This window comes from Haliotis rufescens, unplaced genomic scaffold (assembly GCF_023055435.1).
Source record: "Haliotis rufescens isolate VD_foot unplaced genomic scaffold, xgHalRufe1.0.p SCAF_3, whole genome shotgun sequence".
NCBI lineage: Eukaryota > Metazoa > Mollusca > Gastropoda > Lepetellida > Haliotidae > Haliotis > Haliotis rufescens.
In genome coordinates, this window is record NW_025964001.1 from 53176637 (window position 1) to 53193597 (window position 16961).

General features: G+C 37.6%; 1 protein-coding gene across 1 annotated transcript; it reads left to right on the forward strand.

The window, feature by feature from the left end:
- The first annotated feature begins 2890 nt into the window (after positions 1 to 2890).
- Positions 2891 to 5757, forward strand: LOC124141993 (integrin beta-5-like). The gene is made up of 4 exons (XM_046510215.2): positions 2891 to 3007; positions 3943 to 4077; positions 5227 to 5329; positions 5664 to 5757. The coding sequence occupies exons 1-4, from the start codon at positions 2965 to 2967 to the stop codon at positions 5671 to 5673; spliced, it is 291 nt and encodes a 96-aa protein (XP_046366171.2). The 5' UTR covers positions 2891 to 2964; the 3' UTR covers positions 5674 to 5757.
- Positions 5758 to 16961: the final 11204 nt, after the last annotated feature.

The window sequence follows — 16961 nt, forward strand, 5'->3', positions numbered from 1 at the left end:
AACATTTAATTAAAACATCGTGTAAGTCACTGCTTCCACAGTCCTTCAGTCGAGGTTAACCACCTGATATTCCATACACATCGCATCCACTTCTCTTACGTATGATAGGCACAGACACTACTGCAACACAAGTACTACCAATTACATGTCAGATCAAAATTAAACGGTAGGATTTAATTAATACCCTCCTTCATAAACCGTAACATTTGTTTCTATTTCAAACAACTATTTATTTGCAGACTTGGGCAATACAAATGTCAACCAGATTTGACAAAAAGATGTTATAAATCTACCTGTTTCAACATGCTGCGCCTTGTACATAAATACGATCTTTTCCATGTCTGGAATGATTACATAGCTAGTTGTTATGTTTCCAGTAAATGTAAATGGACTAGTCTTGTGAATGAAAAGATAAGAAATGTAGATTCTGTGAGGCTTTCCGAAACAAATGTGCGACCAACAGGACCTGTTAAGATATACTAGTATCAGATCAGGATTTGGCAACTTTCTTTACGATTTCCTTCAAAGTTTTTTCTTCTGCCTAATATGGTCAAAATAGGATGCTATAAGATGGAATCGCGAGAGTGTCATTGCGGAACTGTAGCCCATGATAAAGTCAGACACATTTAATGTACTATTAATATGCAAGAAAGAAATGAAATGTTCAAAAATATCTTTGAAATCACAGATGCGAATTCCTATGTTGATCTTTGGTCGAATGATGATGATGTTATCATGTCTTTCCTGTTAGGCGGACTGTCTGATTGCATGAAAGACCTTGGGCTTGATATATGGGGCGAAACTATGCTACCAGTCTCTCATTATGTTAACAAGTGGCAGCATTTGTTCACAACCCCCTTCACAATGACATGTAACTACGTACTTTGTTTAGTTTTTATCTATATTCATGTATCTATCTTATATAATGTATCTTCAAAACTGGAGGTAATAAAGACAATCTATCTATCACCGCAACTTCAAACTTCCAAACTACCCCCATTGCTCTCGTGTAAATGCTTTACGTCCCTTACTTTACCTGAACCCCCTCACGGTACATTTGTTTTGAACATACTCTTGTAAAGTAAACTTACATTTTTATCACTTCATCCATATGTCAATTAATTGATTCACCCTCTCTTGGGAACCATACGGAACTGTCCGAAAGAAGCTATATTTTCAACTTATAATTAACAGTACCGATTTGTTTTGTCAGAAACGGGGGGTTTGTATAATGATGAATTTTTTATACATAAAATCGTCAGAGCCCTAAACATAATCATGACAGCAGATACTAATGTACTATTCCGACCCATGAGCTTGCGTTTATGAATCCACAGCAAATAGTGATGACACCAGGTGTTCACGAAAAGTTGACAAGGATTGAGGAAGAGTTGTATGACGCTCTTTGAAAATGATAATTGAATTATGACAAATTTTGCTGACAAATACTGTTTGGGGACCCAATCAGACATTTTTTCAAGATCTTGCTGAGTAAATGAAAGAAGGTTGCCATGCCATGTGATTCATTTACATATGCAGTTGTTGGAATCGTACAACAATATTTCTTACGGTTCTGAAAGAGGTTTTGTCGCTTCATGACTCTGACAAGTCTCTACATGCAAGGAAACCTGGTTTCTAACCTGTGTGACATCAAGTATTTGAGCTCTCATGGTGTCATTGCTGACAAGAAACCATGCCATAAAGATAGTGTTATTGTTGTCTGAATAGCTCTGATGCCTTGGAATGTTTATTTAATTTCAGTTCAACCTGACACAGAAAATCCCGGAATTAGAGGTGTACACTAAACTCCAAATCAATTCCAGGATATTGAAGCTGATTCTCTCTCTTATTAGGCCATGTCTTGAAGGTAACCCGCCTTCCTTGTTTGTCAAGAAGACGACACTCGTAAATGAGACATTACGCAATCAACCACTCGATTAGATTTAGAGTGATGTGGGCTTTTCTGAACCGGACAACGAAATGTTATCGCCAAGAATAGAAATATATATTTCAATATGACATATAACTGCTCCCCTTTAAACGAACTTTGTAATCCGAATCCCTGTTATCCCAACTCCCAGTAACTCTAAAGGACCAGAGGTTAGATGTATATAAGAGTAAAAGTCGACTTTGATGTTGACCCATCTTTGAGACAAAGGTTGAAGTGAAGTACAGAATCATAAAACGATTATCTTTTTATAAATAGATTAGTAGAGATAGCTACATCACGAATGTTTTCCTGTTCTGTGGAACGGTGTGTACTATCAGCTGATATGTAAAATGTAGGTCGTTGTCCTCACGATCATTGTCGATTTTCACAGCTGACCCTTTCAGGGGTTAGTATGGTGACTAAGCAACACATCAAATCTTTTAAACAACACAATTTTTTCAGTGAATAAACTCCTTTTCAATGAGATAGCCAGGATATGAATTAGAACCTCATGTTTTTTAATTGTCAAATATAAAAAGAAGTTGAAATGTTTAAGAAGCAAGTGCATAACAAGAATTTACCCAAATTTATTCAAATTCGCCTATTTTTGCCTGACGGCCGGCGTTAATTAAAGGGGATAAAACAAGTTCTGGTCGGCCAGCATGATGTGTCTGAGTGAGGTATCTATCACACACACACACACACACACACACACACACAAACACACACACACACACACGCACACGCACGCGCACACAAACACAAACACACACACACACACACACACACACACAAACACACGCACGCTTTATATAAGTGCAATAATCTTGATCGGGATGTTAAACTCCATTTCACCTCATTCCGCCTCTTATCTCAAGTAGACAGAACTCTTGCCCTCCAAGGATAAAATCTACCCTGAATGACCATGATGTCACGATTCCTAAATAGGATAGGTGACGATAAGATAAAAATCAAAGGTATATAAGGAAAAAAGTCAACGTTTCTTTCAGAACATAAAACCCACTGTCTCCACCATGAAGCTCACCCTCTTCCTCGCTGTCTCCTGCGCTGTTGTTGGTGAGTACAGACGAGAGTACAGCTCTACTGTTTAGTTCCAGGCATTCCCAGCATCCTATGCTTGTTCTTCGACCAGGTGACCTGGATGATTCCGTGTTAATGTTCTTCTGTTCTAAATTTCAATCTCTGAGTTGTCTGGTCCTGACTTGATTATTTACAGGCTGCCGTCATAAAGGTGGAATATTGCTGACTGCGGCGTAAAACAACAACCAAGACATTAGACTTTTATCATTAAATTTCTGTACTGGAGTTTCTTATCGATGCAATAATACCAACTGTAAGTGAGGTATGCTCTGCTGATTTTTAACATTTTTCGGTTTTATGACAAAGTATCAGCCACACCTAGGTGAAACAAATAACAAAGTGATCATCGTACACATTGCCATGCGCACTGGTTCAGATGAAGCTAATAATCGGAATCTTTGAAACCACTATTTGCGGATCTGACACGACTAAGATTCAAAACGTGGAAATTTCAAAAATTGGACAAATGGGCCGCCCTCACCCCAATATCATGTTCATGTAAACGTATACTCCCCAGGGAGTTGAGAATGGTATCTGGAAGGCAAACGGATCCACTGGTCGGGGAGCAAATAAAACCGTAGAGGGACTGTGACCATGTAACTTGCGATCGTTCCTCCAAGCTTGGCTGCCTTTGGCGATTTTGGAGATTTCTTATGAATATGGAAAAGGGTTTTGTAGCTTTTAGTATAACTTCATATGGGGGAAATAACGGCGTTGTCGGTGATCACCCTCGATCATAATGCTTCTATCTCAATCATTAATAAAAAAAAAGAAAAATACGTATCAGTATCTGACATACATGTTGCCTGTTTAGGGGCTAGACGTGATCTAGGGCGAGTCCTACATAGACAGTATACATAGTATCATCAAGTTCAAATGTAACTTAATTTGAAACTGTTTTCCCCATTCAGCTGTTATCTACGGCGAGCTCTGCAGAGACGTCAAAGACTGTGGTCACTTGACATGTGATAGTTCCTCAAAGCTGGGGTGCTCCCATGGAGAATGCACCTGTCTGACTTCAGCCACTGCTGGTTCCTGCGCTCAAGGTATGAGGACTGTTTGACCATGACCATTTAATTCTTAATTAAGCTTATTTTATTATGTTGTTTTCAAAATGACAATATTACCACATTGATGTGTTATTGGAAATTGCTCATTCAGAGGGACAGAGATTGTTGTGATCAACGGACATTTCCCTTTAAATTCTGAACCGAGCTGACTATGTATTGGAGAAAACACGCTTACGAGGTTTTGGTAGACAGAGCATGCCCTGGGGAGAGGGAAAAACCAAGAGGGCGAAGCCCCCGCGGTTTTCCCGACCGAGGGAAAGTGTTTTTCCATACTTATAAACCGAAAAAAGAAACTTAAAACTACATTTTTCAACATTTTTATGTTTCGAACATATTTTCCATGAACCTTAGGAAACGCGCGTAAAATATCTGCTGCTGGCGTACGGATCTTGAAAAGGACATTCTAAAAACCAGTCTGGCTCATCAACACCTCTGTAGCCTTGTGGTACACTCACTGGGCTACAGATATGACGGTTGCGAATTCGATCCCCGGGAATATAAAGAAAACATTTGCATTTGATTTTACATTTCATTACATGTTACTATCTGAACGGAAGTTACATTAATAAAATGCCCAGGACATTATGTAAAATCCCTGGGATATTATAGCAAAAGTGACTTGAATATCCTATAATATCCCTGGGATATTATATTAAATCCCAGGGCATTACAACGTCTCTGTTTATGAGATTTAACCCGACTGGAAAGTAAACCTCACAATAGGTTTTAATGCCTATAGAAATAAGTCTCTTACTTAATAGCGATCCCAATGAATAGGTTTATAAATATTGTTAACGCTGCTTTAAACAGTATTTTCAATAATATTCCGGCATGTCAGCTAAATTCATAAGGAAAGCACCGAGAAATGATCTTGATCTTTGACGTTTACCACTTTGTTGAAACCCATCGGCATGGCCATTGTGCTGCCAAAGTCATGTACATGTACCTCTACTTCCCTTTAAAATCCGTACAGCATAAACGGAAGATTTATTTAGGCAACATTCACAACTGCAAATAACACATGCCCTTTAAATACAATCCAGCATCAAAAGGATAATCGACTCTAATTCCCACATGTAACAGCTGTATATGTCATGAATGTTCAGAGGGAAGTGTATTTTTCAGCCACATGTAAGGCCCGTGCCGACTGCGACAGCTGCAAATGTAGAGACAGCCGTCAATCACACCACTGCTACGACGGTCACTGTTTCTGTGGCTTTGGGGGCTTGTAAGTAAATCTTTGGCATGTAGTAGTAGCTTTTCCCAAGTCTACTCTGTGGGATATGAGTCAGCTGTGTTTGATCCTACCACATAACTAGGTTCGAAGCTAACAAGCTTGCTTTCCTGTCTGATGTGATTAAGGTGTCATAATGGGGACATGTGTTCAGTGGAGAAAAGTAAGTAAGTTAAAACTTAACGTTGAATTAGCATTGTTTCAGACACCTAGCGACGCAAAATAAGTTATTCATACATCAAAGTAATATATTACAGCAATCAGTAAAGCATATTTTAGCAAATCAACTGAGACCACTGAATGCTGATAATACCGTTTTCTCTTTCAGTGGCAAATAGGCGACAACGGGAACAGATGAATGAACAGATCCTTCTCACCGATTCATGTATTCTACATTTATGAAATGAAATATCTAAAAATAATACATTGTGTTCGACCAATATGTTCAGAAACACCGATTGCTCTTATGCAGATAATTCGATGATATTGTGTGACAGGCTCGAGTGCGGTAGGGTGCAACAAATGCATACCTGCATAGCTATGACACTGGTAGTACACAATAGAGTGGCAGTACAACATTCAATGGCAGTGTCAAATAAAAAGATGTTGTGATAATAATATTCCCCAAGCAGCAGCAATGTTCAAGCTTCCAAAAAAGGGCGCCGTGATATTGCTGGAATATTGCTTAAAGTTGCGTCAATTCCAACCTACTCACTCCAAAATATATCCAAGGTGAAAAGCGATCTTCACACAACTGCTGGTATTGATGTAATGCGAGATGTAATTTGAGATGAGATAGACAGGCACTTGCCCTCTTATATAGTCTAAATACCTACCAGAAGGTTCTAAACAGTGTTGGAATTGTCTAGCCTGCAAAAGTTCCTAGATTAGACATGTCTCCAAAAGCATCTAAATATAGTAACTTCCATACCACTGCTTACATTAGCTAGTACTACATTCATGACAACTAACCATTGTCAATGAATTTGTACTGAATCATAATTGAGACAATGTAATACAATTGCAACAATGTTTGACAATAGGTTACACTGGCATACAATACGACACCGTTAACCTTGTTTTATTCCTTTGATCCCGGGGGAATTTACTTATATATCCAGTATAGATAAAGATAAAGTATCAATTAAAACAACAACATTTCATTAGATTGTTACTCTAGATATATACGCATGTGGGGAATGGAGAAAAGAGCCAATATTGAACTAAATGGACGAACGGAAATCACAAAACACAACCACGTTTGACTTTAACGGTGGTGAGGTGATATGGGGTTCAAGGTTATTTCATTCATATAGTGACGTGCATGCACGTATGTATGTGTGACTGCTTGTACCAGCTATAGTGAGGACGTATAATTTTGCAGTTTTTATAATGCTAACCTACTTAGATACCATTCACTCGTTTAACGGGATCCCCTCACTCAAACTCATTGTGATGACTCAGAGCCAGTATGCTCTTAGGCAGCGAAATAACACGTTCCATCTTTCAACGTATTTTGGTAGAAATCGGCCAGGGAAGCATGTTGACGTTAAAGGTATCGCAAATTCCGTACGTACTTACATAAAACATGAAGTGTTCTTTTCCCATGTGCATCTAATGGAGGGGATGGGCTATTAAAATTACAGAATCTCCATCAAGACATACGCCAGTGTTCCTACACATGACAGGTAAAAATGACAAGAATGACACAAGACCAGCTGTTCCGGTGTAGAATCTAAAAGACTAGATCTGTTCATTATATACGTCAAGGTTAAGAGTCAAAGTCAACATTAACGTAGAACTAGAAAACAAGGTTGAAGTGAAGTACAGAACCATTACTAGGTTATCGTTCTATTAATAGACTGGCAGAGATAGCTTCATCACGACTGTTTTCATGTTCTAAATATGTAAACGGTTTTACTATCACATGAATAAAATGTAGGGCGCTGTACTCTCTGTCATTGTTGATTTTCATAGCTGACACTTTCAGAGGGAGTATAGTAAAAGAGAAGTGTGTGTGCGTGCGTGCGTGCGTGCGTGCGTGCGTGCGTGCCCGCGTGTGTGTGTGTGTGTCGTGGTCGGGAAACTAATAAAAGCGACGAAAACCATTTCCATAATCATAAAAATATCTACTAACACTACCAACCAGTGATGATACCAAGTGTACGCGAAAAGGTGAACCAAGTCAGCGAGTCTGACCATCCGATCCCGTTAGTCGCCTCTTACGACACGCATAGTCTCCTTTTACGGCAAGCATGGGTTGCTGAAGACCTACTCGTATTATACCCCGGTTCTTCGCGGGCTATCCTGTAATGCACACGGGGGAACAGCGGTGAGAAAATATGCGCAAGCAACATGATTATCTGTTAATTTCGGAAGGAAACTTAATGGAGGAAGGTGAATCACATCCGTTTCAATCTGGACCCCACATTGCTGAAAACTAGTATTCTTTCGACTAATTCATCCAATACAAAAAGAAGTCAAAATTGTTTAGAAGCATAAGTATATAAGACAAAATTACAGGTTCTCTAAATAACGTAAAATTTTGCCCAATTCAGATACAAATACGTCTACTTGATAACTCTGAACTGAAGGACAGCCTTTTATCTCAGTGGGCAAGTACTATAAGTCCGAACTAGTAAAGGCATTGCTCACGACGTTAAACTCCATTTCACCTTAGCCCTAATCTCAACAAGACAGACCTCTTGCTCGGCATGGACAGGATCTGCGAGGAATGTCCATAAGGTCACGAAAACTAGGACACTTACGATACGAAAAAAACCAAAGGTATATAAGATAAAACGTCCACCACACTCGACATATCTATCTATCTGCTTTATATCTATGTAGTTGGCATATGAAGATAAATCAATACAATTGTATGGCAGGTGGGTATACGGTAAGGAATTCCAGCCTAGCTCGGGAAGGGTGGAAACTGGACTTTTAAAGATGACGCAAGGTGGGCCAACGACGTAACTAAACAACCCCCATAGTCAGTTGGCCAAGGGTGAAAAACAAGATTTTCGTTCCCACATTTTCCTGTATACCTTAAACCTTTTCTATTGCATAAAGGAGGTATATGTACACAATTGTCATTGGGTAGTAAGCTTGGAAGTGTGTGCAGGAATTTTCAGAGGGTCAAAATTGCATAAATTGAAGGAAAAATGCATAATTTGACAAAATTGGCTGTAACATTTTTATTAAGGCATTAAACTATCCAAATTATGTCTTTGATAACAGGTAATATGTTCGGTAATCTGAATTCGGCAAACATTTTGTTTCATTTAACTGTTACTCTTATTCTCAGTGGAAACATTGGTAAAAATCATGTTTTTTTACTTCATTTTCACATCTTGTGAGTAGGTAAACCACTAATTCCATTGAATTGTGACAATAAAACCACTATAACTGGGTATTAAAATCTGCCTTAACCTTTGTACTACCCTACACAAAAAACAAAATGAAAATATATTACATACGGGTTGAGATATTGTATACAATGTTACCTCACCCCCAAAAAAACAATTTTGACGAAAATTGCATATTGAGATATGGTGGTAGATGATGTTGCTGTAGTGGATGAGTGGGATAATTGCAACAATGCTTAAAAACACCAAACTATGAAATTCATAAAGAAAAATGATGTTTCAAGTTTTTCTGTGAGCAGTTATGGTGGCCATCTTGAATTTCAAGATGGCCGCCATTTTGACCTGTTTTCAAAATCAAGATCTTATATTGTTCTTCAACATGGTCACGTAATATATCATATGAAAGCTTTTCACATTGTCTTTTCAATGATGTACATTATTCACTGACTCCTGTGGTAAATTGATCCCCAACAATGAAAAAAGGAAATATTGAAAGCTAATTTCTCTCACGACTTCAACCCATAACCAAATTTAGATTTAAATTCAAATGGACATATTTTCACTCAAAATTGTAGATATACTGCACTTTTGTCTGAGCATTTCACTAGTTTATAATTTGAGTGAAGAAACAAACATGAGAATACTTGTAGTATTATGAAGTATTAAAACTAAAATGTGAAATGTCATCTCTAGTCACCGTCAGAGTCCGTCTCATCTGGAGAGGTAGGTAAGTTGTTTCTGTTTAGGCATGACATAGCAGAACTGCATTTCAAGGGAACATCCTATGATGTTGGAGCATCTACCTGTCGTGCATTTACAGGTGAGCAATTCTAGACACAGTGCTGGCATTCATTCCTGGGTCATTGGGATGGATTGTATGACATCGTCTGTAGACGTCCACCTATACCCTTCTGGTGGTGGAATGTCAGTTTTTCCTTTGTGTGCGGAACACCACGTGATGCACATGTGTTGACATCTGAGTAGAGGTTGTGTGGTGGGAGTTCCTCTAGGTCTCCAACTCTGTGGAACATGTCAGCTGTAAGTGTATTAATGCTAGTTGCAGTCGATGCTGGATTGTACACTTTGATGACAAGTGAGTCTGTCTCTTTCATGTTGAAGGCACCAGTTTATTCTGTTGAATGCAACAAACATGGTTGTGCGATAAATATGTTCCAGGTCCACAACCTGTGACCGCATGGAATGATGGTAGAGCTGCTACAACATCTGAGAGAATGAGAGAATGATGTACATCATCAACTGATATGCACCCATTCATATCTGAGCAGAAAACAGATGTTTATGTTTCAACTGTACTAACACATCAGTGTCTCGGCTGTGAATGACACTGTGGTCGTATCCATTGCAGGAGGCATCCATGACATTGGTCACCATTCGTGTATCTGCCTCTTTATGTGTTGACAGTAGATTTGGCATTGCTTCAGATAGATCTATGGAAGATACTGCTGTATCTGGGCTGCTTAATCCACCTTCAATGATGATGATTTGATTATTTTGATGGAGATGCTGTGCCTTTGTGTGCAATTCTGTGGTCAAGAATTGTATCAAATTTTGCTTGTTCATTTCAATAAAACTGGACAATGAAGTCAGCAGAAGGATGTCTCATTTATCTATTATTCTTCAAATTTTCTTTGATCGATCACCTCTTTTTGTCCGAGACTTAAGTACAAGTTTCACTGAAGTTCTTCAGCACATTCCAATTGAAAACATCAGCCAAATCTCCAAAGGTCCTAGCTTTGCTTGGTTTGCCTATAGCCTGTACAAGAGCATTGCCAGAAATAACAATGCATGTTGTGTCATCAGTTGATGGTAGCATCACAATCTGCAAGCAAATGTGAAAGTGGAGCTTTGTTGTACAAAGTAGGCCATCTGTTGTTGCCAGGGAAGGTGGGGTCTGGGAGAGCTCATGTGTTAGAAGATGTGGTACGTTTACTACTCTTCCACTGTGGGTGGCACTCAGCAACCCTCTGAAGAAGATTTCTTCCTTGCTTAAAGGTATTGGTTTGCGTTGACTTCTTTGATACCTGCATTGTGTACAGTGCGGAGCATGTACTGTTGGACATATTTTCTGATATTTTGTCATGAATACTCTTAGCATTATCCGCCAATCGATTGTCAATGAACTCTGACAAAAGCTTGTCACCTCAATTCATACCATGATGATGTAATATCTTCCTTAGATCAATCTGCAGCGATACCAAATCTACTATAAACACATGAAGAGGCAGATACACGAATGATCATCAATGTCATGGATGCCTCCTGCAATGTATACGATCACATTGTCATTCACAACCGAGACACTGATGTGTTTGTACCGTTGATACATCATAAACATCGGTTTTCTGCTCAGATATAGATGGGTGCAGGTACTGCAAAGGACCCTCTATTCATACAAGTTGATGATGTACATCAATCTCTCACTCCAGATGTTGTAGCAACTCTACCAGCATTCCATGCGGTCGTGGTTGTTACACAACAAGCCAGTTCAGTGGTTATGGCAAGAAGTCGACCTGTAATATATTTATCGCACAACCAGATTTGTAGCAACCAACAGAAGAAACTAGTGTCTTCAACATGCAGCATCGACTGCAACTAGCATTAATACACTTACAGCCGACATGTTCCACAGAGTTGGAGACCTAAAAGAACTCCCACCACACAACCTCTACTCAGATGTCAGCACCAGTGCATCACTTGGTGTTTTGCACACAAAGGAAAGGCTGACATTCCACCACCAGAAGAGTATAGGTGGTCATCTACTGAGGATGTCATAGAACCCATCCCAATGACCCAGGAACGAATGCCAGCACTGTGTCTAGAACTGATCACCTGTAAATGCACAACAGGCAGATTGTCCTCATCCAGGTGTAGCTGCGCCAAGAACATCATACGATTACCACAGAAGTCAGTGAATAAGGTACATCATTGAAAGACAATGTAAAAAAGCTTTCATATGATATATTACATGACCATGTTGAAAAACTAAAGTGCAGTACAACTACAGTTTTGAGTGAAAATATGTCCATTTTAATTTAAATCTAAATTTGGTTATGGGTTGAAGTCGCGAGAGAAATTAGATTTCAATATTTCCTTTTTTCATTGTTGGGGGTCAGTGAATAATGTACATCATTGACAAGACAATGTAAAAGGCTTTCATATGATATATTACATGACCATGTTGAAGAACAATATAAGATCTTGATTTTAAAAACAGGTAAAAAAGGCGGCCATCTTGAAATTCGGGATGGCCACCATAAATGCACTCAGAAAAATTTAAAACATCATTTTTCTTTATGAATTTACTAGTTTGGTGTTTTTAAGCATTGTTTCAATTATCCCACTCATCCACTACAGCAACATCATCTACCACCATATCTCAATATGCAATTTTCGTCAAAATTGTTTTTTGGGGGGTGGAGTAACATTGTATACAATATCTCAACCCGTATGTAATATATTTTCATTTTGTTTTTTGTGTAGGATAGTACAATGGTTAAGGCAGATTTTAATACCCAGTTATAGTGGTTTTATTGTCACAATTTAATGGAATTAGTGTTTTACCTACTCACAAGATGTGAAAATGAAGTAAAAAAAACCCATGATTTTTACCAATGTTTCCACTGAGAATAAGAGTAACAGTTAAATGAAACAAAATGTTTGCCAAATGCAGATTACCGAACATATTATCTGTAATCAAAGACATAATTTGGATAGTTTAATGACTTAATAAAAATGTTACAGCCAATTTTGTCAAATTATGCATTTTTCCTTCATTTTATGCAATTTCGACCCCCTGAAAATTCCTGCACACACTTCCAAGCGTACTACCCAATGACAATTGTGTACAGATACCTCCTTTATGCAATAGAAAAGGTTTAAGGTATACAGGAAAATGTGGGAACGAAAATCTAAACTAAGCCTGTTACGACGTAGATTGTAATAAAAAGGTAAATTGTAATACTTGCAGCAAATTGTAAGAATTTTGACGTAAATTGTAATAACAACGTAAATTGTAATAATATTTGACGTAAATTGTAATACGCAAATTGTAATAAAAATTGACGTAAATTGTAATAATCTCTACTTGCGGTAAAATGTAATAAATTCTTACGTAAATTGTAATAACCTTACTACCGTAGTGTCCAAGACGTCAATTGACTAGACATGATCTTTGTCAGTTGAGCTTGTGTTTCACATGTACAATTCGAGAAATACTGTGTATGATGACAAACGTACTAAACTGTTAAGTTAGGGATGGTTGGTATAGGCTTTATCGTACAATCGTCATTAAAGGGTGGTATCAACATAGTGAAAGACATATTGGAAGTGATGTGATGTTTGTGGCATGCTATCATCTACGTAGAAGATACAACCATCTGGGTAGAAAATACTATCATCTACGTAGAAGATACAACCATCTGCGTAGAAAATACTATCATCTGCGTAGAAGATACTCTCATCTACGTAGAAGATACTTTCATCTACGTATATGATAGTATCTTCTACGTAGATGATAGTATGCCATCTAGATACTATCGTCCACTTACATACTTACATCTACGTACATGATACTGTCATCTAGAGTATGTAGAAGTGCAGTCATATATGTGATACCAATGACATAGAGCTCACATTTACTGTCATTACATACACACCTACATGCGCGCACACACACACACACACACACACACACACACACACACACACACACACACACACACACACACACACACACACACACACGTACATACGTACATGTATACAAACATATAGTGTTTGTGTGGGGGTGTTTTTGTATGGGTATGTAGTGTGTGCAACACGTGTTTGTGTCTGTATCTGTGTGTGTGTGTGTATGTGTGAATGTATATGTGTGCGTGTGCGTGCGTGCGTGCGTGCGTGTGTGTGTGTGTTTGTGTTTGTGTGTCTATGCTGATGAGGCCCAATCTGAGGTTTCTTAGATAGTTACTAGTCTTTTCATCAGAATTTAACAAAGTATGTTGTAATTTCATTACAGTGCTTGTTGTTTGTTGGAATTACTTTAATCCTCTTAAACCCCCAGAGGAAGTTATGCTTTCAGGGGATTATTGTCCGTCTCAAATTAGTGATAAAAAATGAAAAACGTATTATCTACGAAGAATATACTTTTGTCTTTGTTGGACATACTTTTGTCTACGTAGAAGATACGTTTATCTAATGTATTTGCTACATTCTAATTCGTATATCTACAGGTTTGTGTTTCTATTTTATCTTTTAAAATATCTTACTTTGTTCATTTGTTACATTTTGCATAACCTTTAATTGCTCATATCAGCATTTTTGTGGGACCTCTCACAAAGTAGTGTCACTCATCTTTCACTTGGAACTATATGTAGAAGTGCAGTCATAGATCTGATACCAATGACATATAGAGGTCGTATTTACTGGCATACATACATGCATACATACATACATACATACATACATACATACATACATACATACATACATACATACATACATACATACATACATGCATAAACACATACACAAACACACACATACATACATACCTATGTGTGTATGTGTTTGTATGTATGTGTGTATGTATGTGTGTGTGTGTGTGTGTGTATACTGATGAGGGCATAGTATCGGAGATAAATATAATTTGGTTTCTTAGTTAGTCACTATTCTTTTCATTGGAATGTTAAGATGGTATACTATAACTTCAATATTGTATTACAGTGCTTGATGTTAGCTGGAATTATTTAAATCCTCTTAAACCCCCAGAGAAGATTATCCTCTGAGGTAATTTTTGTCCGTATATATGTCACAAATTAGTGATAACTTATGAAAAACGTAATTATCTGTTTCGAAAATTATGTACCGCATTATACGTGAGGTACCAAATTTGGCATCAAGGTTGCTTGGCGCAATCAATCAACGACTGTTGAGTTTAATGATCTTAGAGTACTCTTCGTATAAGGTCAAAGAGAATATTTACGTTAGTGACAAAACCCTTTTCATTATAGATTTTCCATCCTTTCAATTTTGATCAAAACAAATATATTTCAGCAATAATTGATTGCAACAAATTTTATTATACATTCTGATGCTCTTTGAAACTCAACAAGACATGCCCGAAGATACCGGATATTATTTTTGTATGCTTTGAATTATGATTTCGTGCCGTTATCATGATGGATTCTGTTTTTGTTGTTGGGGCAAGGAGTTATTATCCCAGCAAAAGTTGTTAGTAAGTTGTTGTTAGTTCTTCATGACATATGAAAGGAATCCAGACAGTTACATTTATTCATTTATTTCATTAAATATACTTCTTGTTATGAAAGGAAATATTTTAGGCTATATTAATTATCCATATGTTAATCATATATTGCTACAAATATTGCATAAGTTAACATGGTTTGCATTTATTTATTATTATTTCTTTATCTGTGAGAAGTTCACAGAGATCGAGAATACACAATATCTAATAGTATATGCAATGTAGGTAAAAAATATCCACGCCCCTCTTTTGATATTAATAAAAACATTGGATATAATGTTATGTATTAAGTATTCTCCTTTCCCATGCATGGGAAATCTATGCTGCATTTGCTGACGACTGTTTTTTTTCATTTGACATTGCACAGGAGATTTGTCACTCATTTGATGTATTTGAATTCTTCGTCAAAATATAATACAAAACACACAGAGTATTTCTCAAATAAATAAGAAAACTAAGTTCATTCTAGTAATTAATCCTCTTCTGGACAACCATAGAAATGAAATTCCAATGCGTTTATATATACATATAATTATACAACAATTCACGATAACGACCTCAATCCTCCCCCACACCCATACTTTAATGACAATTGTACGATAAACCCTGTACCAACTCTGACAAGGATAGGTTCTAGTCATTTAACGCCTTTGGCACTAAACTTATAAGGTTATTACAATTTACGTAAAAAGTTATTACATTTTACCACAAGTTTAGATTATTACAATTTACGTCAATTTTTATTACAATTTGCGTATTACAATTTACGTCAAATTTTATTACAATTTACGTTGTTATTACAATTTACGTCAAAATTATTACAATTTGCTGCAAGTATTACAATTTACCTTTTTATTACAATTTACGTCGTAACAAAGCCTCTTTTCCGCTGGTGGCCAACTGACTACCAGTTCATCATCATCCAAGTGTAACACTAGACGGAAGCAGAACAGTTGCCGTGGCCTCATGGAGTCATCAGAATCAACTGATCAACACCCAAGTACAATGATGAACTTGACACGTGTTCCTAGAATATACATGGCCTTAAATCGAAACGTTTGCTTGATTTAAAATATGTGTTTAAATGCAAACCAACTATTGAAAAATGTATTTCAGCTGATGGCCTATTTCATAGTGACGCCAAACGATTCGATAATCTCGGACGTTGGTCTGGCGGGTGACAGTGTTTTTTTTAACAATACATATTTAGCTTACTTCGAAAGAGTATTACAACACTGGGAAAATTGCTTTCTCAAAAGAAGATTCGCCTGCAAATTATACATTCATATCCCATCCAGTAAGTAGTATTGTTGACTACTTTCTCATTTTAAGTGACATTTTTCACAATGTCTTCGATTTAATTTCATCTGCTTCATATTCAGATCTATGAATAACGATTCTGAGTGACAAAATAAACTCTCAAGAGGGATGACTTCAATTTTCAAAAAGTCAACTTTACCTCTTTCTCGAGCACTGTTCCTTCAGCTCCAGCCTTTGATGTTTTCATTTCACAACAATTGAGGTGCAATCGAGGATATGATCGTTCTACGAAGATTTCAAAGAACGTCATGTGACTCTTTCCCAAAGGTTGTTCGTTCACTGTTACAACGTTCAAGGCCTCAGTAATGCCTTCAAAATGTTTAATTGCGGGGACGTGGAGGTTTTTTTTCAAGTGATTGTGAGTGAAATTGAGATTGGTTTTACGCCGCTTTTAGCAATATTCCAGCAATATCACGGCGGGGGACACCAGAAATGGGCTTCACAGATTGTACCCATGTCGGGATTCGAAACCGGGTCTTCGGCGTGACGAGCGAACGCTCTAACCACTAGGCTACCCGACCGCCCCTCAAGTGAACTGTTGACATGGCTTTGCATTTGTTTGTGACGGATGTCAACGGCGTTGAAGGATACGCTCATGTTTTAGCGTAATACGTAATCGTCAACACGTAATTATGACGTACGTGGTACATATACC

Bases quoted from the DNA above. Each gene is read 5' to 3' on its own strand.
- LOC124141993 (XM_046510215.2), top strand. From the start codon at position 2,965: ATGAAGCTCACCCTCTTCCTCGCTGTCTCCTGCGCTGTTGTTG. The intron at 3,008-3,942 runs GTGAGTACAGAC...TTCCCCATTCAG, and splicing joins TGTCTCCTGCGCTGTTGTTG to CTGTTATCTACGGCGAGCTC. The intron at 4,078-5,226 runs GTATGAGGACTG...TGTATTTTTCAG, and splicing joins TGCTGGTTCCTGCGCTCAAG to CCACATGTAAGGCCCGTGCC.